General features: G+C 37.7%; 1 protein-coding gene across 1 annotated transcript in view; it reads left to right on the forward strand.

Annotated features, from left to right (window-relative positions):
• The window catches only part of FAM13A (family with sequence similarity 13 member A), a 311,477-nt gene that overhangs the window by 129,210 nt on the left and 157,375 nt on the right, over positions 1–24,892 (forward strand). The window contains 2 exon segments of the mRNA XM_070372152.1: positions 10,594–10,668; positions 22,946–23,137. Coding sequence (XP_070228253.1) covers positions 10,594–10,668; positions 22,946–23,137 — 267 coding nt within the window.

The following is a 24,892-nucleotide window of genomic DNA, read 5'->3' on the forward strand; positions in this document are numbered from 1 at the left end:
AATATGTGATCAATCCTAGATAATATACCATGTGCACTTGAAAAAAAGTCTGTCCTCTGCTTTTTTTTTAGTGTAATGTCCTGAAAATATCAATTAAGTCTAATTTGAACTACCATTTATTAAACACCTACTATGTTACAGGCAGTATTCTGTGAACTAGAGCTGTAGGTTTAATTAAAAAAAAAAAAAAACTCTGCCCTCATAGAGTTTGCCTCTTTAGTAAGGGGACACAAACAGTAAACAATTAAGGAAATTAACATGATATTTAATGATATAGTCTGTGAAGAAAATTAAACCATGATAAGGACTTGAGATTAATGGTGTGTGAGAGGAGAAAAGGAAAGTGAAGTCACTATTTTCTATAGAGAATTGAGGGAGACCTCTCTGAGGTGAGTGGAGATCACAGTGATTTGGTGGAGTAAGTCATGTATATAGATATGAGGAAGAAGAGCATCCCAGGCAGAGAGACCAGCAAATAAAAAAGGCTTGAGTCTGGCCTTTGCTTGGTCACTTACGACAACAGATTCAAACCCCTGTGCAAATCAGTAAAAAAGTTAGAGCTTCTTCAAGTCAAGACTGTGAAACAAGAAAACGTGGTGGACTAACTTAACAAAGAAATGCACAGATATTGAGAATAGATCTGAAATCTCCAGCACGATATATGGACACACAAACCAATCTTAAACCATAAGGCACCGTGACAGAAATAAAGCAAGTTGTGAGTAACTGGGGAGAGCTGTTTTTGATGAGATTATTACAAAAAGCTTCTCTATAAGAGGTGACAGAGCGAAAGGAAGAGAAAACTATAATGGATTGTAATTATACAATCACAAGTCTAGATTCTAATGTTTAGAAGAAAGAAAGCATTAGTCACTCAGTAGTGTCTGATTCTTTGTGAACCCATGGACTGTATCCCGCCAGGCTCCTCTGTCCATGAGATTTTTCCAGGCAAGAATACTGGAGTTGGTTGCCATTTCATTCTCCAGGGGATCATCCCCATCCAGGGATTGAACTCGGGTCTCCTGCATTGCAGCCAGATTCTTTACTGTGTGAGCCACCAGTGAAGTCCAAATTCTAATGTTTAGTGATGTTTCGATCTTTAATTTCACCATCCCTTGCTATATTCATTCTCATTCCTTTTTCTTTAATTAGAAATGACTGGCTGCCATTCTCTGTAAAGCAATTTTCAAGAGACTTAAAAGACAGTTAAGGTTGTACCTGTGCATATTATAGTTGCAGTTTATAAAGTAATGAGTTCAAAGTATTTCTGACACTTTATTACTTCTCATCTCCTCCATTTATATTTCCCTGGTCCAAGCCCAAGAACTACAGATTTCTTCCCAAACATTTATATAATGAAAATCTGTTAAATGCTAGTTTAATTCAATTTGTTCCATTTATTTATGTAAAGATAACATCATAGTGCTTTTAAGTTTTAATAAAACATCTTGTTCATTTATTATAGTCAGTCAAATTAACATTCATTTTGCAGATACAGATGAATTAAAGAGGAGACATTTATGGTATTGTAAGAAATGGTCTGCAATCTGCCAGTGACATTTATTGTATTCTGGTTGTGTGCAAAGTAGCAGTGTTCTTTGTATCTCTTTCCTGTAGGAGGCCTTAGGCTTTGGCTATTACACTCACTTGTAATCATATCAGCATTGCTGTCTGTCCTCTGATCTCCAAGTCACTAAGTTCAACCAAATCACTTGTTGTGGTTTGACCCCAGCCTACCATCTGCAGCTCTCTGACAACTGCCTGTTATAATAGTAACTTATTTGCCACCTGCCCTCACTCATCATCATATTATCCAAGTAATAAAAAAATGTATTATTATCTGATTCTCAATATCAAGGAGATTCATCACATTTCTTTAGTGGTTGGAAATTAATACTAAAAGGAAGGGAAATGTAGGAGTCGGCATTGTTCTCTTTATTCATTCAAAAAAAATTTATAAAATACTAATGAATACTCAAGACCCCATGCCCTTCTCTAGGGGATCTTCCAACCCAGGGATCGAACCCAGGTCTCCCGCATTGCAGGCAGATTCTTTATGAGCCACCAGGGAAGCTCTACTGAATACTGGGGATACACTAAACAAATCTCTATCCACATGAAACTTTAAAGTCTACTGAAGTTAATATTAACATGACTTCCCTAGGGGCGTTGGTGGTAAAGAACCCACCTACCAATGCAGGAGACATAAGAGACACGGGTTCAATCCCTGGGTCAGGAAAATCCCCTGGAGAAGGACATGGCAACCCACTTTAGTATTCTTGCCTGAAAAATCTCGTGGACAGATAACCCTGGCCGGCTATAGTCCATGGGGTCGCAAAGAGTCGGACACAACTGAAGTGACTTAGCATGCAAGAAATTAATGTATGATAAATAAATCAAATGTAAAATAAAATTGTGAATTACAAATTAGAATAAGCACCGTGATTGAATTAAAGCAGATTAATAAGAGTGTTGGGGCTTCCCTCATATTTCAGTTGGTAAAAGAATCCACCCACCTATATTGCAGGAGACCCCAGTTTGATTCCTGGGTTGGGAAGATCCACTGGAGAAGGCATAGGCTACCCACTCCAATATTCTTGGGCTTCCCTTGTGGCTCAGCTGGTAAAGAATCTGCCTGCAGTGAGGGAGATCTGGGTTCAATCTCTGGGTTGGGAAGATCCCCTGAAGAAGGGAAAGGCTACCCACTCCAGTATTCTGGCCTGGAGAGTTTCATGGACTGTATAGTCCATGGGGTTGCAAAGAGTCAGACATGGCTGGGCAACTTTCACTTTCAGTAAGAGTGTAACCAGGGAAGCCACTTTAAATGAGGTTGTTAAAGCAGGCATCTCTGAGGGGATGACATAGGAGCTGAAGAATGAGAATACACCAGCCATGCTAAATAAATGGTGGAGAGGCATTCCAGGGAGAGGGAACATGAGGGGCAAATGCTTGAAGGCATGAAGGGTCTTGGAGTATTTGAAGGTTGAAAAAGAAGGCCACTATGGCTGAGTCATAGTAAGGAAGGGGCAAGTGGTGTAAGTGAGGTTAGAGAAGTATGGATGGGCTAGAACTTGCAGGGCTATGTAGATAATGATAAAAAGTTTAGATTTTATTCCAGGAGTAATAAGACATTGCTTGTGGAGTGACCTCATTTGATTTATGTATGTAAAGTTTGTAGAAGGCAGGACGATTGAAGTAATTTAGGTGAACAATGATGGCTGTGACTGAGCTGGCCATGTACATAGAAGTGAATTAATCCCAGTTTACTTTGGAGAGTGCTGACTAGACTTGATGGTAGGGTTGATGGTGGGCATCAAGGTCAATACCTAAGACCTTGGCTTAAGTCACAGGGTACCATTTGATAATCTGGCAAAGACACTCAGGACTGACATAATATGTTTTTGCTGATAAATCAAAAGCTCAGGTTTGGGCATACTAAATTTAGGTGCTTATTAGACGGCAAGGTGGAGTTGCCAAGTAGACAGAAATAAGTAGCTTAGTAGAAATGTCAAAGATAGTGATACAAATTTAGGAGTCACTAGATATTGTTTGTATTTAAAAGCAGTTAAAATGCTCTGAGATCATTGTATCATTTGGGAAAAGACTTCTCTGCATCAACCCTTGAGTCACTCCCAATTTCATTCAACACATATTTATTGAGCTCCTGCTATATGAGGCACTTTCAGTGGCATGTAGTTTTAGTAATAAGTAAGAAAGACCCTAATAGGTGGCTCAGACAGTAAAGAATGTGCCTGCAATATGGGAGACCCAGGTTTGATCCCTGGGTGGGGTAGATCCCCTGGAGAAGGGAATGGCAACCCACTCCAGTATTCTTGTCTGGAGATTCCATGGACAGAGGAGCTTGGCAGGCTACAGTCCATGGGGTCACAAAGAGTCAGACATGACTGAGCGACTGAAACACACACATGAGAAAGACAAGTTATTGCTTTCATAGAACTTCTATTTAGTAGAGGAATGGCTCAGATGGTAAAGAATCTGCCTAGAGTGCGGGAGACCTGGGTTTGATCTGGGTTCGATCCCTGGATCGGGAAGATCTCCTGAAGAAAGGAATGACAACCCACTCCAGTATTCTTGCCTGGAGAATTCCACGGACAGGGGAGCCTGGCAGTCTGTAGTCCATGGGTCGCAAAGAGTCGGACACAACTGACTGACTAATACACACACAGAAAACAAACCAATAACTAGTAGATATGTAACTTTATTGTATAGAGGAGAAGCAGAATCCAAAGAGATCACGTGAAGTTAGTCAGTGAGTTAGGCAACTTTTTTCCCTCCCAGTGATGATTTGGCAGCTACTAGAAGTAGGCACCCGGGTCACATGTGGCTAAGAACCTGAGTAAGATGGAGACCAAGCTCTGAGTGTTTTCAGTACTTCCTGTGGCGTAGTGACCACTTAAAAAATAAACACTAGAACAACAACAAAACAGATTTGGGGGCATGAAAGCTAAAGAAGTAGAGATCATGAAAACAGCTATTTTGGAGGAATGGATTATAAAGGAAAGAAAAAAACTTGGGACCACCACTAATAGAAGAAGTAAGATTAAGGAAGTGAGTTTTGTTTGGTTATTTAGGATCATTACAGAACCTGCCTGTGATTATGGGAATTGTCTAATAGAGAGGGAGTGGGAGGGTAGAATTGGAAGAGTGATGTCCTTGAGAAGATGAAAGGAGACAGGATTGAGGGTGGCATTAAAGGAATGGTTGATTAGGACCAGAATCTTCTATTGTAACTGGAGGAATGGAGAGTGGCTTGTAAATTTGATGGGGGGATATGGAGGAAGGGTGATGAGAACTTTCTCTGATGTGTCTCTTTTTCCAGTGAGGCAAAAATGGAAGGAAAGGGTTTTGAGAAAAGAGGAGACATGAAATAGCATCTTGGAGAATAGAAACCTTACTAAAGAAATATAGCAGGATTGTTGTGAAGATTTATGCTAATACATTTAACATTGGCAGTTAACCACTTCTATAATTTTTTCCCAGCCACTTTCAGTTGCTCCATTCTCAACACAGAGAAGGCATATCACTGGATTCTTCCTTTTATGAGATAAATGCAGTGATTAAAGACCAGAGGAAGGAAATGAAGGGCATTAGAAAAGGAATGAAAGGTCCTGAAGTGTAAGCTGATTAAGAAGGGAATTAAAAACAAGAGGAATGCATAAAGGATTGCAAAAAATTAGAAAGGGATATTGTTCATTGATTTGGTTTACTCATTCACTACAATTGAGGTTCTGCTATGTGCCAAACTGTACTGGGTCCTGTGAATATATTCACAAGTGATAGGATATAGGTCTTCTCACGTTGTGAGTGATATAGGTCTTCTCATGGAGTAGTGTGAGATGGATAGTGAAGAATTGAAACCACTCAGTGTTAAAGTCATATATTGCTGAGCGCAGTGAAGAAATAGAGAGCATCCGCAGGTGGGGAGAGCAGCAGTGACACGGATGAGGTGTTCAGGGAGGGCGTCCTCTCTGGTAAAAACTGAACAGAGACCTGGATGAAGTGCAGGCACACTCTGTGAATATCTGGGATCAGTGGGCTCGGCTGAGGGAGCAGCAACTGTGTTTATATTGTTTAATGTCATTAGTGGGTGAATGGCAAGGCCAACAAAGCTGTGACAAACAAGGTATTTTTTTCTTTCCCTATTGTGTTTTAAAGTGGTGTTTTCATGATACCAAAGTGACACGGCAGGTTTAAACAATTGATTGTTGCTCAGAGTCATTAGAATGGGCAGTCAGTTCAGTCAGAAGTCTCATTCAAGCAGTTGAAATGTTTAAAATAAATATAAATATACCCTGTATAATATATTCGTGTCTAATTTATCATTCTATCCTTCAGTGACCAGCATTGGACTGCCACATGTAATGGGGTTCAGTTAATATTTGAGAGAATTTCCGTGCACACATGTAGTTTAATACCTACAAACAAAAACATCCCCACTTCAAACCTTTGCCAAGAAGTTCTTCTAAGGGGAGAGTTTAAACACAAACCTGAGGTTCCTTGCCTTTGCCCTGAGAACTGGGGATTAGCTTTAAAAGCCTTGCTTTTTAAATGTAGATACAGTTTATGTACCATACAGTTCACTTGTTTACAGTATGCAGTTTATTGAGTTTTAGCAGGTTTACAAAGTTGTACAACCATTACCATTATCTACTTCCAGAACATTTTTGTCATGCCCAAGACCCTGACAGCTGCTAATCTCCTTCCTGCTGCTATTTGCCTGTTCTGGACATTTCATATATGTGGAATCACACAATATGTCTGTCATTTTGTGTTTGGCTTCTTTCACTTGGCATATTGTTTTCATGATGTTATTAGCAGATATTAGTACTTTATTCCTTTTTATAGCTGGACAATATTCCATTGTGTGAATACACCATTTTTTAAAATCTGATCATCAGTTGATAGACATTTGGGTTATTTACATTTGTGGACTATTATGAATAATGCCACTGTGAGCACTCATGTAAAAAGTTTTGTGTGGACATATGTTTTTAATTCTCAGGTATATGCCTACAAGTATAAGTGGCTTTTGAAAAGCACAACTTTAAAAAGGCTTAATCTTTAAACTGTTTCTCATAATGTATTACTGAGTTTCCACACTATATCTGTTTTAAAACAATAAATTCAGTTATTACCAGTTACTGATTTAAGCTACTAGTTGAATTACTTAATTTTTCTCTAGAAATCTGAGTACCACTACCCTGCAGGGAACGTTGCCAGTGTTCTGTAGCTCACTGCCGCTGCGGGGGTGCCCACACCTCTGCAGCATTCTGATGGCACTCTGGGACTGCAGCTCTGAAGAGGACGTGGCTTACCTTTGAGTCAATAAATACTGTTTCCTGGAAGAATCATGAAATCTTGAAATTTAAGACTAGATAGGATTCTTGAGCGCATATAATCAATCCCTTTGTTTTATAGATCTTTGGACTGAGGGAGAGATCCAAGAGGTTAAAATGCTTGCCTGGCTTCCTAGAGATGATTAGTTCAAGAACTAGGATGAGAAAGCAGATCTCTTGACTCTGCATTTTGTGCTGTGACTACTAAACTTCACAATGACTCTGTTGTCTGAATTTGAAGTCATAAAACAAAAAATAAAAGAATTTACGTAGGTGGCACTTTCAGTTAAAAGTTTACAGAAAGCATTTGCAGAGTCTTTTAGGGAAAAGCTGACTCTCAGCTTTATATTTATTAATTCACAGGGACAGGGAGGCAAAATAAGGGTGGTACCATCACTTTTAAAGGGAATACCATCACTTCTAGTTTATGCATGAGGAAGAAAGAATTATAGGCATTTATAAACCCAGACAGACATAAACAAGGGTCAGTTGTTCCTATTAACTTCCCTTACCAGTCAGCCTTCTTTCTTCTCGTCACCTTCTAACATTTACTTACTAGCAGTTTAAAAAGAGGTATAAGGATTATACCTAATTATATTATCCAAGTGTAGCCAAATTACACAACAGATTATGCAGTTAATAACTTGGGCCTTTTAAATGTCATTCTGGTTACAGTTTATTCCTCTCACAGTGAGTCAGAAACGGGAATGGGTTCATTCACTATTTCCAGTAAACAGCTTCCCACCAGCAGGTGTTGTGACTGGTGGGAATGGGTGGGACTGGAAGGCACACTTACTTGGACATCTCAGAAATGTACCCTTGATCCGTACATAGGGCTGTGCGCGAGGCCACAGGCAGCTGAGTGTGTTGGCAGCACTGCAGTGACCCCCCCACACCCCCCACTCCAGCTCACAAGACGCTCTGATCTCCTCTGAGTCTGGGGATACTGCTCCCTACAAAGCAGAGAACAGGTGCCAGGTGCAGACCTGTGGCCCAGGCCCCATGCTCTGTGTGATTTTGGTCACATCGCCTCAGGATCCACATCTCTCACTTGTAAAATCGGGGGAGGGTAGCTGAACACTGTTTCTTTAAAAATTCTCTTGGCTTAAAATGCTGTAGTTCTACAACCTACTCTTTTAAGATGCTGAGTATATTGGATGATAAGTAGTATCTATAGATCATAAGAGCTCAGGCTTTAAAGTAATTCAAAACCATCTTTGAATCCTGTGTGACATTAGGCAATTTACTTAACTTCTGTACACTTTTATTGTGTAATGTTAATAGTTCAAAGGGGAATAATGATAATACAATTATAGTACTTAACTCATAGACTGTTGAGGTGGAAATGGTATTATAAATGCAAAGTCTTTAGCACCATGCCTGACATATCCTATAATTTAGTAGTTATTTATTAGTAGTGAGTAGTATTATTATTTCTGAGTAGTATTATTATTTCCTTTAGGGATGTTTTATACTAATAATATACTGTTTTCTTTAGAAACAAAATAATCCCAGCAAATTTTAGTAACATTACAAGGTACGTAGACTGTAGTTTTGTTTAAAAGATGATGATCTTAAAAAAGGATGATGATTAATTAACTGTGAGATGAACCTGAAAAAAACTCATTATTTAGGTGATTGAATGGTAGGCATGATGGGAAAAGAAATGAGATGCAGAGGTAAAGGTTATGGAGCAAGTAAAAGAAATCTGACTTATTCTTAGCATTATTGTCAACTATCATCTTCCTGTTACATATTTTTGTTCTATCTTAATCTAGAGATAGAATCATCTAATGGAAAATTTACTAAACTTAATGGCTATTCAGAAGTGAATTCCTGTATTATTTTTTAAAACAACAAGATTATTCTTTTCATGTATTCTGTTCAGTTCAGTTGCTCAGTCATGTCCGACTCTTTGCAACCCCATGAACTGCAGCACACCAGGCCTCCCTGTCTATCACCAACTCCCTGAATCCACCCAAACCCATGTCCATCAAGTCGGTGATGCCATCCAACCATCTCATCCTATTGTCCCCTTCTTTTCCTCCCCTCAATCTTTCCCAGCATCAGGGTCTTTTAAAATGAGTCAGCCCTTTGCATCAGGTGGCCAAAGTATTGGAGTTTCAGCTTCAACATCAGTCCTTCCAATGAACACCCAGGACTGATCTCCTTTAGGATGGACTGGTTGGATCTCCTTGCAGTCCAAGGGACTCTCAAGAGTCTTCTCCAACACCATAGTTCAAAAGCATCAATTCTTCGGCACTCAGCTTTCTTGATAGTCCAACTCTCACATCCATACACGACCACTGGAAAAACCATAGCCTTGACTAGACGGACCTTTGTTGGCAAAGTAATGTCTCTGCTTTTTAATATGCTGTCTAGGTTGGTCATAACTTTCCTTCCAAGGAGTAAGCATCTTTTAATTTCATGGCTGCAGTCACCATCTGCAGTGATTTTGGAGCCCAGAAAAATTAAGTCTGACACTGTTTCCACTGTTTCCCCATCTATCTGCCATGAAGTGATGTGACCAGATGCCATGATCTTCATTTTCTGAATATTGAGCTTTAAGCCAACTTTTTCACTCTCCTTTTTCATCAAGAGGCTCTTTAGTTCCTCTTCACTTTCTGCCATAAGGGTGGTGTCATCTGCACATCTGAGATTATTGATATTTTTCCCGGCAATCTTGATTCCAGCTTGTGCTTCCTCCAGCCCATTATTTCTCATGATGTACTCTGCGTACAAGTTAAATAAGCAGGGTGACAATATACAGTTTTGACTTACTCCTTTTCCCATTTGGAACCAGTCTGTTGTTCTGTGTCCAGTTCTAACTGTTGCTTCCTGACCTGCATACAGGTATTATGTAGAAATAAATAGTAAATCTATCCAACCCCAAGTAAGCTGCCACCCGTAATCTCTGCTCTTATTTTTCCATGTACTATATTGACGTGAACCAGGGACTTAGAAGCTTAATTATTTTGTAAACAGATACTCCGATATTTTTTCTCAGGATATTGATATTGTCGCTATTCAGTAGCAGTTTGCTAAACAATATGAAGGAATTTGTTTTATGATAAAATATTTATAGACTCAAAACCCATTTGTTAAATACTTGGAGAAAGTTGGAAACTCAAAGTTTGGTGTTGATGTCTTGGAAAATTACTCTTTAGTTCTCCAAAGGAGAGGTGAGCTGTCTGTGAATATGTAAGTGACATGATATATCATCTTAGAATGTGTATGTCCTATAGGTGCCATCGGAGAAGGCAATGGCACCCCACTCCAGTACTCTTGCCTGGAAAATCCCTTGGACACAGGAACCTGGTGGGCTGCAGTCCATGGGGTCCCTAAGAGTCGGACACGACTGAGTGACTTCACTTTCACTTTTCAGTTTCATGCATTGGAGAAGGAAATGGCAACCCACTCCAGTGTTCTTGCCTGGAGAATCCCAGGAACCGGGGAGCCTGGTGGGCTGCAGTCTATGGGGTCGCACAGAGTCGGACACGACTGAAGCGACTTAGCAGCAGCAGCAGCAGCGTAGGTGCCATACTGATTCTGTCACTGTCTTATGTTACTTCACTGTTGTATGTGATGAATAAAAGAAATGTTTTGGCTTCTCACTACAATCTCAGTAGCTTCTGGTGTGAACAACTCAATCCAGAAATGATTTTCACTATATTGTAATTTCTGTTTAGGGTAGTATTCTTCAGTCTCTAATGTTTCTTTCATACTTCTTTTATAGGAGGCCAATTGTAAGAACATCCTTCTAACAAAAGATTTTGAAAGAGACACACTAAAGCCATCTCCAAAAACCAAGGTAGGCTATCTCTGCTTTTTAGGCAGAAACATTTAGGAAGACTCTTTCTTTTCTTGTGTTCCCATGTTCTGTTCCTTGCATTTCCCTCAGCACCACCACCCCACCTTCTTTGGACCTAGTGGTCTTAAATATAACATATACTTTATATGTTATATTTACTGTGTAATCCAGGATTATCGTCATCCAAAAATGCTCAACACACTTATTATTTAACAGTGATATTTTTATTTTTGTATTGCCCACTATTTTTTTGTATTTTACATTGATGTATAGTTGATTTACAATGTTGTGTTAGTTTCAAATGTGCAGCAGAGTGATTCTGTTGTACCTATACTTACATCTATTACTTTTCAGATTCTTTTCCCATGTAGATCATTACACAGTACTGAGTAGAGTTCCCTGTGCTGTACAGTAGGTCCTTGTTGATTACCTATTGTATATATAGTACAGTGTATATGTTAACCCCAGCCTCCTTATCCTCACCCCTACCTTTCCCCTTTGGTAGCCATAATTTGTTTTCTAAGTCTGTGAGTCTGTTTGTGTTTTTTAAATAAATTCATTTGTGTCATTTTTTAGATACCACACATGAGTGATATATATTATTTGCCTTTCTCTTATATGACTTACTTGACTTAGTATGATAAGCTCCAAATCCACCCATGTGCTGCAAATGGCAATATTTCATTCTTTTTTATGACTAATATTCCGCTGTGTGTGTGTGTGTATACGTATACACACCACATCTTCTTTATTCATTCCCCTGTCAATGGACATTTAGGCTGCTTCTGTGTCTTGGCTGTTGTAAATTGGGGTGCATGTATGTTTTTGAATTATGATTTTCTCCAGACATATGCCCAGGAATGGGATTGCTGATCATGTAATAGCTCTATTTTTATTTTTTTGAGGAACCTCCATACTGATTTCTATAATGTCTGTACCAGTTTACATTCCTACCAACAGTGTAGGAGGGTTCCCTTTCCTCCACACCCTCTCCAGCATGTATTGTTTTAAGACTTTTTGATATGAACTATCATACATATGACTGAATAAAGGGTATAATGTGTAAAATTTTGTTTTCCTTATTAAGACAATTTCCAAAATGCACATATTTGTATTGCTACTGAGAAGAAAAACTCATTTAACTGAAAATATTTATTTGATACACCCAGAAGAGTGATTGCATTAACTTTAGAGCCCCTTTCCAAATCTTAAATCTTTTAAGTAGAACTTCTCCTATACACTGGGCTTCCCTGGTGGCTCAGAGGGTAAAGCATCTGCCTGCAATGTGGCAGACCCAGGTTTGATCCCTGGGTTGGGAAGATCCCCTGGAGAAGGAAATGGCAACCCACTCCAGTATTCTTGCCTGGAGAATCCCATGGACAGAGCAGCCTGGTAGGCTACAGTCTACGGGCTCACAAAGAGTCAGACACGACTGAGCGACTTCACTCACTCACTCTCCTATATACTAGGTGTATATGATATTCCTAACTGGCCACGGTATATTTAAAATTTTATTTATTTTTGACTATTTTGGATCTTCTTAGCCGTGCACAGGCTTTCTCTAGTCGTGGTGAGCGGAGTCTGCTCTCTGGTTGTGGTCCACGGGCTTCTCACTGCAGTGGCTTGTTTCAGAGCCCTGGCTCTAGAGCACACGGGCCTCAGTAGTCGTGCAAGGTTCAGCAGCTGTGGTGCACAGGCTTAGTTACCCTGAGGCACATGGAATCTTCCCAGACTAAGGATCAAACCTGTGTCCCCGCATCGGCAGGAGAATTCTTAACCACCAAGGAAGTCCTGTGATATTTATAGAGATACTTTTTGTTTTTCTCCAATTCTAAGACAAAATTTTCTCCAAATTTTCTTGAGTACATTGTGGGCAAAATTTTAAAGGATTCTTGTCTTTAGTTTTAATTGCACATTATTATAAAAATGATTTTGGCTTTATTTTTAAAGGCAAATCAAGTTAAGTGTGAGTCATTACTTAGTATCTTACAGTTAGAGGCTACAGTTATTTTTTTTTTTAATTTTTTTAAAATCTTTTTTATGAAACTTTTTCCACCTTTTTTTTCTGGAAAATTGTTTTAACTACTATGCTTTTCTTTCCAGATCAGACTATTTTTTTAATCTTTTTCATGTATTTTCTATACAAATTTACATAGCTTCAGTTCTCTAGAAGAAATCTTGTTTACTGTTAAAAATTCAGTGTCAAAAATATGCTCACCAAAACAAATGCATTGAAAAATACAGGATTTGAGAAACATTTTTAGGTAACATTTGCTCCTTATTTTCATTTTTATTGATATTCCTACTTTTAGGTGAAGAGACCTTAGATGAATCACTTTCTAAATATAAGATAATCTTGAAACCTGTCATAAAAATTGTTTGAAGGGATACTTTTATTCTTATGAAATTAATCCAATTTGGAATATTTCAGGCATATAGAGAATCAATAATTAATGTGCATTGATTACGCTCTGTGAGTCTCAGTGTATTGTTTTTGACCAAGCTAATTAAATAGAGAAATTGCTTCATTATTTAATCTGCAGTTTGTGACTTTAGCTTTTTTGTGGTCTTACATGAGCAAGTTTAAATTTACATGAGCACGCTAATCTTTGCTTAGCTTTGCTTACTTTAGAAGTGATTAAAATCCTTGTAGTTTCAAATCCCCAGAAATGAGGCAGAGCATGTGAGCTACACAAGATTATAAGGCACTAACTCCTTCACCCAGATTGTATTAAAGATCTTTTTTCCAGAAGTTGATCTTTGAAAGCTGAAGCTGAAAACACCTTCAAAATATAGTTGATATAAAAAACAAAATGTGGATGGTGTGTCCTTTCTAGAATGACTTAGGGAACTGTGAGAATGATGTGTGTCCTTGGTACTAATGTTACTTCATTTGGCCTCCATAGCAGTCTTTCTCAGACATCTCTAGTTACAGCTGTATGTGCCTTGGACAGCTAAATATTTCTGATCCCTATATGGCTAGAGATGTAAAATGGTAATCCAGAAATGGCATGTGTCCCATTGGCTCTGGAGATGTCTCTTTAGTCTAAGCCATCTGTCCCCATCTGTGTTCCCTCTGCTAGCTGTTGTCTCTGCTCTTAGGCAATGGGGAGGATTGTATTTCTCTCCCTTACATAGGAAAACCTCTTCCTGACCTGACTCTGCTGGAAAAAATAAATGATACCTTCATTACAGAGTGCCGTGATACTTCCTGGATGAGCAATGATCACCAGCCCTGTTAGTTCAAGGACATGCTCATATAACCATTTCATGCCCCATACTGGATAGACTGCATATGCAAACAAGTAACTGGTATAGATGATATAGAGGGGAGCATTAAACAGATTTTTAAAGAGGTGTAAAACATAGACATAGCTTCTTGTAACCTAGTATGATCATGATTTGAGGAGAAGAGACAAAATCTTCTTCTGCCTAATACAAATGCCAGTGGCTCTAAATAAGCCTCATAGCTCATATTCATTGGTCAAGTATAAACCCTGAAGAGGATCCAGGAATTGAGGGGAAAAAAACTCTCTTTCTTCTCTCTCCCCTTGGTGTATGACCTAGACTTCCCACTGAACTTGCTATGTTCTTGTTGACCTTGGTTAAAAAAAAGTTCAGGCCATTGTATAAGAAGGACTGTCCAATTAATTCAGTGCTGGGTGAAGGTATAAAATACAAGATAATCTATTTCCTTTCTGATTCCCTGATAGCTCAGTTGGTAAAATTAAAATTACAAGCACATAATTGTTTTAGTCACTAAATTCTCCTAGTGCTTTTATAGATGTTTCTTTTAGTAAACCAAGTCATATTAACTATAGAATGTGTGATAAAAATAGTGCAATTATAAAGTTATGTAGTAGAAGCAACTGTTAAATTATTTCTATTTTCAGAGGTTAATGATTTCAGGGATTATGCATCATTTATGAAGGAGATTTTATTCAAAATGAAACCAGTTGTCACATTTGTAGTTTCTTAAATTATTTTTAAAATGCCTATGCCTATTAGCAAAGTAAACTAGAAACTTAGAATAATGTAGAATTTTGAGAAATTTTAGTGACAGTATAATTAAATTTACAAATTAAGTCATTTAATAAACATTTAATTTGACCAAGATTAAAGTTATTTTAAAGTCATTGTTAATGGATGTGAATGTATTTTGTGGTTGCTTTAATTTATAAAACATTCTAATTAGTATTCTGCTTTTCCACTGAACGTTGTTTCAGTTTGTGTTTCCATGTATCAGCTTAGCTTGTGTGCTTATCTAATAAAAGTAATAGCAGTAGTAGCAGTAATAGTGATGATTGCTAATACTGATCAAGTGCCAGACACTATACTTAATATATATATATTATCTGATCATAACATTTCATATGTTGTCATACCATATTCAGCTATTTTGAAATTTTGAAACTGCTTCTAATTATCATTAATATAAAAAGCCTTACTTGATAAGTGTTAACCAAAGAGTAATTTTTAAACACTTTTATTTTCTTAGGTTTTATGACGTATAATAAATTAAAAGATACAAATTGTTTTATGATTAATATACTCTAACATACCATCTCTCTGCCCTGTTTTTGAAATTGTTTACAATTTAAATACATGTTGTTATAGATTAACTGAATGCCTGTATGTGTATGTGTGTATATATATATATATATATGTATGTATGTATGTATAATAGATATCATAATTTTGTAGGTTTTATAATTGTATATTAAAATGTACAGTCTATCACCTTCTGCAGTTTTCTTTTTCCTGTTCAATAAACTGTGTCCTATCAATATTCACTTTCAGTAAGAATATATAATGCAGTTTACTTAGATGTTCTAGATTTTTCTATTTAGTTTATCTCCAATATTTAGATGACTTTCAGTATTTTGTTATTACAGATCCATTTTAAGTGAGTAATTTTAACATGATACCTTTTGCACCTATAGAAATAGGATCATATGTACATACATCTTTGTCCAGGTATTACAAATACTCTTAAAATGGGCCAGTTTCCATGTTCAGTGGCTGTGTGTGACTGTTTCCATTTTTTAGTTCAGTTCAGTCGCTCAGGCATGTCAGATTCTTTGAGACCCCATGAATCGCAGCATGCCAGGCCTCCCTGTCCATCACCATCTCCCGAAGTTCACTCAAACTCACGTCCATTGAGTCCGTGATGCCATCCAGCCATCTCATCCTCTGTCGTCCCCTTCTCCTCTTGCCCCCAATCCCTCACAGCGTCAGAGTCTTCTCCAATGAGTCAACTCTTGAGGTGGCCAAAGTACTGGAGTTTCAGCTTTAGCATCATTCCTTCCAAAAAATCCCAGGGCTGATCTCCTTTAGGATGGACTGGTTGGATCTCCTTGCAGTCCAAGGGACTCTCAAGAGTCTTCTCCAACACCATAGTTCAAAAGCATCAATTCTTCGGCACTCAGCTTTCTTCACAGTCCAACTCTCACATCCATACATGACCAATGAAAAAACTATAGCCTTGACTAGACGGACCTTTGTTAACAAAGTAATGTCTCTGCTTTTCAATATGCTATCTAGGTTGGTCATAACTTTCCTTCCAAGGAGTAAGCATCTTTTAATTTCATGGCTGCAGTCACCATCTGCAGTGATTTTGGAGCCCAAAAAAATAAAGTCTGACACTGTTTCCACTGTTTCCCCATCTATTTCCCATGAAGTGATGGGACCAGATGCCATGATCTTCGTTTTCTGAATGTTGAGCTTTAAACCAACTTTTTCACTCTCCTCTTTTACTCTTATCAAGAGGCTTTTTAGTTCCTCTTCACTTTCTGCCATAAGGGTGGTGTCATCTGCACATCTGAGGTTATTGATATTTCTCCCTGCAATCTTGATTCCAGCTTGTGCTTCTTTCGGCCCAGCATTTCTCATGATGTACTCTGCATCATGAATGTTAAATTTTAGCAAATGTTCCTTCACATCTGTTATGATCATTGCCTGGTTTTTCTCCCGTATTCGTTTATTGTAGAGAGTTATATTCATAGATTTTCTAATCTTAAAGCAACAGTGCCTCACTGGAATAAACCAATTCTGAACCTTACCTTGATACATGTTTTTAAATACCTTGAAGGTTTTGGATAACTGATATTTTACTTAGTATTTTTGCATCTAAGTTAATAAAATGTTTTGTTAATCAATTTTTGGTATAAAGGTTGTGCTAGCCTAATAAAATGGACTGAGGAGAATCTTTTCTACTCTGTGAAACAATTTAAGATGAGGGTTATCAGTGCCTTCATTATTTGATAGAATATCTATAAACGTGTCTGGGTCTAGTGAGGTTTACTGATTTATGTGTTTTTAATTTTGTTTTGCTTTTTAAATTTGTTTGGCAAGTTGTTTTTTAGCTGCTTATTCAATTTATTTTGGGCTTGTAGTCCTATTCATGTTTTTATTCTTAATTATTAGTTTTTATTAAAATTAGTTGATTTCTAATAATATATTACTCCAGGTATATAGTATAGTAATTCAAAAGTTGTATAGATTGTATTCCATCCATAAAGTTATTATAAAATGTTGGCTATATTCCTTGTGCTGAAGAATATGTCCTTGTAGTATATTTATTTTATATGTAGTAGTTTGTCCCTCTTAGGTTGTTTCCATGTCTTGGCTATTGTGAATAATGCTGCTATGAACATTAATGTGCATGTATCTTTTCAAATTAGTGTTTTTATTTTCTTAGGATATATACCCAGAAGTAGAATTGCTGGATCATATAGTAGTTCTATTTTTAGTTTTTTGATGTTATATTTTCTAGAAAATAGTCTATTTTAATTAATTGGCATACAAATTTTAATCTTTCCTCTTGTTTTTAAAATCTTTATTGTAGTCTTTGTTTTATTGTAGTTATTGTATTTGTTTCCCTGATTCATCAATCTCTGTTATAATTTACTCTATATCTATTATTCTTAAGGTAAATCTTTTTTCTTAATGTTTATCACTTTTTCCTCCACAGACGTATATTTTAAATACGTTTTCTGTGATGTGATACTGAAGCTTAATGACCAGTTCTTTTAAATATATTTGCTTTACTTATTAACAGCCTCTTCTGATGTGTTGAGTGTCTTTATTACATTAGAGAATTTTTTTGGAATCATGTCATTTTCTCCCTTCCTTTTATTTTGGTAATACTTTCACAATGCCAGGACATAGTGAACCCTTAATAAATAATTAAGAACAAATCAATCAATCAATTTTTAAATTTTATATCATATAAAAGCAGTGTCGTTTGTGTGTGTGATTATAGAAAATTTGTGCTTGTAAAAATCTAGTAAAATTTAGCACATTTTCCTGTGGAAAGAGTTCAGTAACCACTAAACACAAATATTTCTGGAATTTAAGATTCTGGGCTTTATTTCTTTTCCTGATTTGTTCCTTTAGAGCTTTTCATCTTATAATTTCCCATCAGATTTGTGTGCCCCCATATGCTTGTACATACAGATATATGTTTATTTCACCAGATAGAAAATGTTCTATATTTTTCCATCTTCTCTATATAAGTTCTGGATGATAAAATTCTCTTTGCTTCTTTCATTATCTCGGGAAATCACTTTGCAAACCTATCTCTTCAGTGCTAAGTAGTGTAAAATTTTGAAAAGTGAATACCTTTGTTCATTTATTACTAGTTATATCTACAACTAAATCTTTTATTTTTTGCAAGCATATTCTTTATTTAGTTTCATAAATCACCACTAATCTATTGGAAGAATTCCTGGAATCTCTTTATGATTAATGACATATAGATTCAGTTATTTAGATAATATTCTCCTATGTTTTATGATATTTTTAAACATATATATGCATACATGCTAAGTTGCATACATGTTATCAAGTAAAAAATAATACAGAGTTAAATAGTCATTTTAAAAGATAATATAAATATGGTATATCTGCGTGTACCTGCATAATCTCTTAATCTAATAACTTGGCTAATGTAACCTCTATACTTAGCCTCTTTCCAGATGCTATAACCTGCTGTGACCCCAGGCCCAGGAATGGAGGGACCTCTGTGAAATGTCTCTTGACTAGCACTGCTGTGGCATGCACAGCATAGCTGGCCTGGTCTCACTGGTCCTGAGAACCCAGCTTCCTAAGTCTGGGTCTAGATACTTGCTCGCTAACTTTCTACAACCAAAATGATCTCCTCTTGCATATCTGCTCTGCTTTGAGAAACAGCCTGAAGCCCATGCTCAGTTTGGACATTTCATCTTATCTCTTCTGCACTGTGTGCCTGGGATGCAAAGTTGAAAAGACTCTGTTTCTTACCTGAAGGAACTGGAGCCCAGACATATATACTAGCAACTAAATTAAGACATCACTATGCCGGACTGATTTTCTGATCTCAGATCTACATTTGAGTTCACTGTTGTATTTGGCAAACAACCAAATCGTAACCTGATTGCCATGATTGCTCATTAGCCCTAAAGATCTCACTGACCTTTTTGTTCCAGTTTCCCCTGGTTTGTCCTGTTCAATAAGTATGACCAGTCCGATCACAATCATTAGTGACAACTTTTGTAACAGCCCCATAATATTAATGACTTCATTTATAAAGTTTATTTCTCCCTCCTGTCACAGTCCAATGCAGCCAGAGGAGGATTTATAGGTAGAAAATGCCCAAACAGTGATTCAGGTCTCAGGCTGCTTCCATCTTTCAACTATGTCATCTAAAAAGTGACTTCTAATCTCAGGAGTGGAGAAGGCAATGGCACCCCACTCTAGTACTCTTGCCTGGAAAATCCCATGGACAGAGGAGCCTGGTAGGCTGCAGTCCATGGGGTCACTAAGAGTTGGACACGACTGAGTGACTTCACTTTCACTTTTCATTTTCATGCATTGGAGAAGGAAATGGCAACCCACTCCAGTGTTCTTGCCTGGAGAATCCCAGGGATGGGGGAGCCTGGTGGGCTGTCATCTCTGGGGTCGCACAGAGTCAGACATGACTGAAGCGACTTAGCAGCAATCTCAGAAGTGAAAAAGAAAAAAAAAGTGTGTGCAGAGTTCATAGATACTTAACTGCCTTAGCAACAGAAGCTACTCTTGTCCCTTTTGCTCACATTCCAGAATTCAGTAACATTTGTGGGAGTCTGTCAATGTAGTTTTCCAGTGTGCCCAGGAAAAGGAAGATGAACTAGGAATTGATGAGTACATAACATTGTTCTTGCTACAGCCTGCCCTTCTGTTTGCCAAATACATTTTTTTCCATTTCTCTTACCCTGCAGAAAACACACTCAGTCCTTCTGTATGGATGAAAACCCAAAGAACCAGCCAGTCATTACAACCAACTCAATCTCCAAAATATCTAGGAGACACATCAATGCTCCATCAGGTCTAGACATGGTTCTCCTTATTCTGAGACTCTGTGAAATTAAAAGACAAATTGTCCATCCTCCACACACATCCATCCCATGTACAAACAGTACTCTTTGTACTAAACAGTCCCACTCTCACTCCAGGACACACACATACACATGCACAGAAGTCATGGAGGCACTTTCTGTGAGGAATTGCATGTCCTTTTCTCTCTGAAAGCTGCCTTCACCTTTTAGAATTTTCTCCTTGGCATTACTCCCTTGTCAGTGAGTGCAGTGATTATATCTTCCTTAAACTACAGCTTGCCTGCTGTTCGTGGAAGTTTGGTGTCTCAGGAATTGTTTTATGTCTTGCACAGCGAAGACTTCTTTAGTTTGGCCTGATATTGTTTTGTGGTAATGGTAGTGGTTTGTTGATTCTTTTGTGGTGGTGTGAGGCAAGGTTTATAGTAAACTCCTTCCAAATGTAAAAACATGATTAACATCCAATCTGTTTGCTTTCAGTCATTTCCATGAGGCAGTTAAAATCCTCAAAGTATGTTGTTTTCTCCTCTGCCTTCAAAGCTCATTGGAATTCCTCCTTAGAAGAAATTAACCAGAATCCTACTGGCAAGGGATTCTGGGAAATGCAGTTTCCTTTCTTTACACCCCATGCCATACACAGCTGTCTTATAAAATCACATGAAATTATGTTTCAAATAAGTACCATGGACTATCTGCAATTAAATCGATTCCAGTTGACTTTGTGGAAGAAATAGAGGTTAAGTCAAATTTTTGTGTAACAGAAAGAGGGTTTTAGAACGGTAACAAAAAAGGCACATGTATGAACAAAAAGATAATAATTATTAGAGGGTTGGGTATTTGTTTTAGCCATGTTTGATGACAAGAGGAGAGTGAGATGACTTTAAAAATAAACAGATCTTTGGCTGTGGACGTTACAGAAGCAACTCTGTCACTCAACAGCAGTGTGTCCTGAGGCACATTACAGAAGATTTTACAACCTCAGTATCCTAACTGATAAAAGATAATAACGTATAATAATCATCTTATAGATGTCACTTTTTGAGTTTTTACTGTTTGCTGTTGCTAAGTCACTTTAGTAGTGTCCGACTCCTTGTGACCCCATGGACTGTAGCCTGCCAAGCTTCTCTGTCCATGGTGTTTTCCAGGCAAGAATACTGGAGTGGGTTGCCATTTCCTCCTCTGGGGCGTCTTCCCAACCCAGGGATCGAACCAGCGTCTCTTAGTTCTCCTGAATTGGCATGCAGATTCTTTACCACTAGAGCCACCTGGGAACTGTTTGCTAGACACTATGAAAAATACTTCTGATACTACTTTATTAAACCTTCATGACACTATAAGATAGAAATTACCTTTATCAATCTATATTGCCTAGGTTACACTTCAGTAATAAAGCAATCGCATAATCCTAGTGGCTTACACCTACATTTGTTTCTTGCTCATGCCACCTGTCCAATTTAGATTGACAAGTGGGCTCTGTTTATTCTGGTTGCTTGAGGATCTTTTCTGACAAGAGTTCAGTTCAGTTCAGTCACTCAGTCTTGTCCTACTCTTTGCGACCCCATGAATCACAGCACGCCAGGCCTCCCTGTCCATCACCAACTCCCAGAGTTCACTCAAACTCATGTCCATTGAGTCGGTGATGCCATCCAGCCATTTCATCCTCTGTCGAACCTTTCTCCTCCTGCCCCCAATCCCTCCCAGCATCAGAGTCTTTTCCAATGAGTCAACTCTTCACATGAGGTGGCCAAAGTACTGGAGTTTCAGCTTTAGCATCAGTCCTTCCAAAGAAATCCCAGGGCTGATCTCCTTCAGAATGGACTGGTTGGATCTCCTTGCAGTCCAAGGGACTCTCAAGAGTCTTCTCCAACACCACAGTTCAAAAGCATCAATTCTTCGGTGCTCAGTTTTCTTCACAGTCCAACTCTCACATCCATACATGACCACTGGAAAAACCATAGCCTTGACTAGATGGACTTTTGTTGGCAAAGCAATGTCTCTGCTTTTCAATGTGCTATCTAGGTTGATCATAACTTTCTTTCCAAGGAGTAAGCATCTTTTAATTTCATGGCTGCAGTCACCATCTGCAGTGATTTTGGAGCCCCGAAAAATAAAGTCTGACACTGTTTCCACTGTTTCCCCATCTATCTGCCATGAAGTGATGGGACCAGATGCCATGATCTTCATTTTCTGAATGTTGAGCTTTAAGCCAACTTTTTCACTCTCCTCTTTCACTTTCATCAAGAGGCTTTTTAGTTCCTCTTCACTTTCTTCCATAAGGGTGGTATCATCTGCATATCTGAGGTTATTGATATTTTTCCTGGCAATCTTGATTCCAGCTTGTGCTTCTTCCAGTCCAGTGTTTCTCATGATGTACTCTGCATAGAAGTTAAATAAGCAAGGTGACAATATACAGCCTTGACATACTCCTTTCCCAATTTGGAACCAGTCTGTTGTTCCATGTCCAGTTCTAAGAGTGAAGTGAAGTCGCTCAGTCATGTCCAACTCTTTGCGACCCCATGGACTGTAGCCTACCAGACTCCTCCATCCATGGGATTTTCCAGGCAAGAATACTGGAGTGGGTTGCCATTTCCTTCTCCACCCATCTCAAATGTGGCCATTGTGTTGCCAGAGGAAAAAGAGTTCTGTGGGATCTTGCATTGACAGTTAAATGCCTTGCATGCATGCAGGCTAAGTCACTTTAGTTGTGTCCAACTCTTTGCAACCCCATGGACTGTAGCCTGCCAGTCTCCTCTGTCCTTGACTCAAAAATAATTTCTTCACTTCTGGTCATAACTCATTTAGCCGGAACTAATCATATTGCATCACCCACCCACAATGAAAACAGGAAATACAACTCTATTATGTGCTTGGAAGAAACTTTAACAGTACTTACCAATATCTTCATTTTTCTTCTTTCTTTATAGATGAAGGACTTCCCTATAGCTCAGACAGCCAAAAAATCTGCCTGCAATGCAGGATACCTGGGTTCAGTCCCTGGATCAGAAAAAACTTCTGGAGAAGGAAATGGCAGTCCACTCCAGTATTCTTGCCTGGAGAATCCCATGGACAGAGGAGATTGGCGGGCAGTTGGTGGGATGGAAAAGAGTTGGATACGAGTAAGTGACCAACGCTTCTACTGCTAGTTTAATAGTACTTACCAATACCTTCATTTTTCTTCTTCCCTTATACATGAGAAAATGGAAGCTTAAGAGAAGCTAGTTAATTTTCCTAAGGTTATATGGATAATAAGGGCCAGATATATTTGAACCTAGAGATCAAACTCTTTACCCTCATAGCGCCTCTCCCATTACTGTAGTCCTACATGGTGTATTGCATTATTCTGCCTCCATGGCAGAGAAGTTGTGAGAATTAAAGTTCACTAAGTAATTGATGTACTGCCTAGGACATGGAGTGAGCGTGCAGGGCCTTTTTTCTTCATTTTTAAAAAATTTATTTAACCATAACTTAGAGTCCTTCTTAGGTGTAAAAGCTCTGAACTGTTTTGTAGTGACTTTATTTTCTCCATGATGACAACAGCCCTTCTCAGTTATCCACATTGGACATGTCTGTGTAAAGGTGTCCTGTTGCACATGACTTCATATTCTCATCAGCCATCCTGAAAACCACTCTATATGTCAACTAAACTTTTAGCATACAGGACTTTCTCAGGCTGTCCTACCAAACTCTCAATGTAATAAGATAATTCTCAATGTAAAGATAGGCTTTAGAGGGGTATCCTAGGAATCCAACAACCTTACCAGTACTGTGGATATTGCTATGGAAAATTACAGGGTAAGTTTCATATTAGGCCACAAAGTTTGGACTTTTTCCTCAATGTGATAAATATTTATTTATTGTTGCACACTATCAGATGTAGCTGTAAAATGTACTTGTTTGTTAAGGCCTCTCATACCCAGAATTTATAGGCATTGAATAACTATAAATGCTAAAGAAGTTTCTTAAAACCATCACTAGATACTACCTCAGTTCTTATAATCCTGTCATTAGCTTTACCTACTTATTATATTGAAAAATCAATATTGAATGTTTGTTTGCTTTGCCTCTTAAAATTTTAATGGAATGAATATTAAATAAGAGAACAAAATTCTATCTGTGGAATATAACTCAACTCCTTTAAACTGATTAATTGAAGCAACTTTACTTCCTATTTTGATATATATGGTACATTGGCAATAAAATGAATTACTCTTCTGCCCACAAAATAAAAAAAATTACTGGTGTAGTGATAGTGATACTAGTATAGAGCTTTCTGTTTCCAAATTAAATAGGTTACTGGTTTCATAAACAATCTTTTTATGGGAATAGAACTTTTCTTAAAAGTTCCACATTGTGTCACCTTAAATATATCTCCATCCCACAGAGAGTGTGTCAGGAAGTGTTCAAAAAGAAAAAAAAAAAAAAATCTACTCAACTAAGTAAACTTAAAATGAGCACTATTGAACTCACTGGGAGGGAACATGTTCAGGGAGGGATGCAATTAGGGAGTAAGATTCAAGTGAAAGTAGAGGTGAACTGAAGACCCTGAATAGGAGAAGGTACTCATAAATTTAACCTTATTAAGCCAATAGTGGGGAGCCACTGAAGATTTCTTTTGTTAATTTCATCGTAAAAGGAAAATTACATTGAAAAAGACAGTAAAGGAAAATAGCAAAAATCTAGCTCCTCCCTTTCTACTTCTATTAATATAATCACTATTAGAATTTTAGTAAATAATTTTTGCGTCTTTTCCTACATATATGTGAATGGATTTGAAAAATATATAAGCAATTTTATTTTCTACTATTTTCCCTTAATATATTTTATAAGCATTTTTCTTTGTTAGTACAGACTTCATAATAACAGTGATAATC

This window comes from Bos mutus, chromosome 6, assembly GCF_027580195.1.
Source record: "Bos mutus isolate GX-2022 chromosome 6, NWIPB_WYAK_1.1, whole genome shotgun sequence".
NCBI lineage: Eukaryota > Metazoa > Chordata > Mammalia > Artiodactyla > Bovidae > Bos > Bos mutus.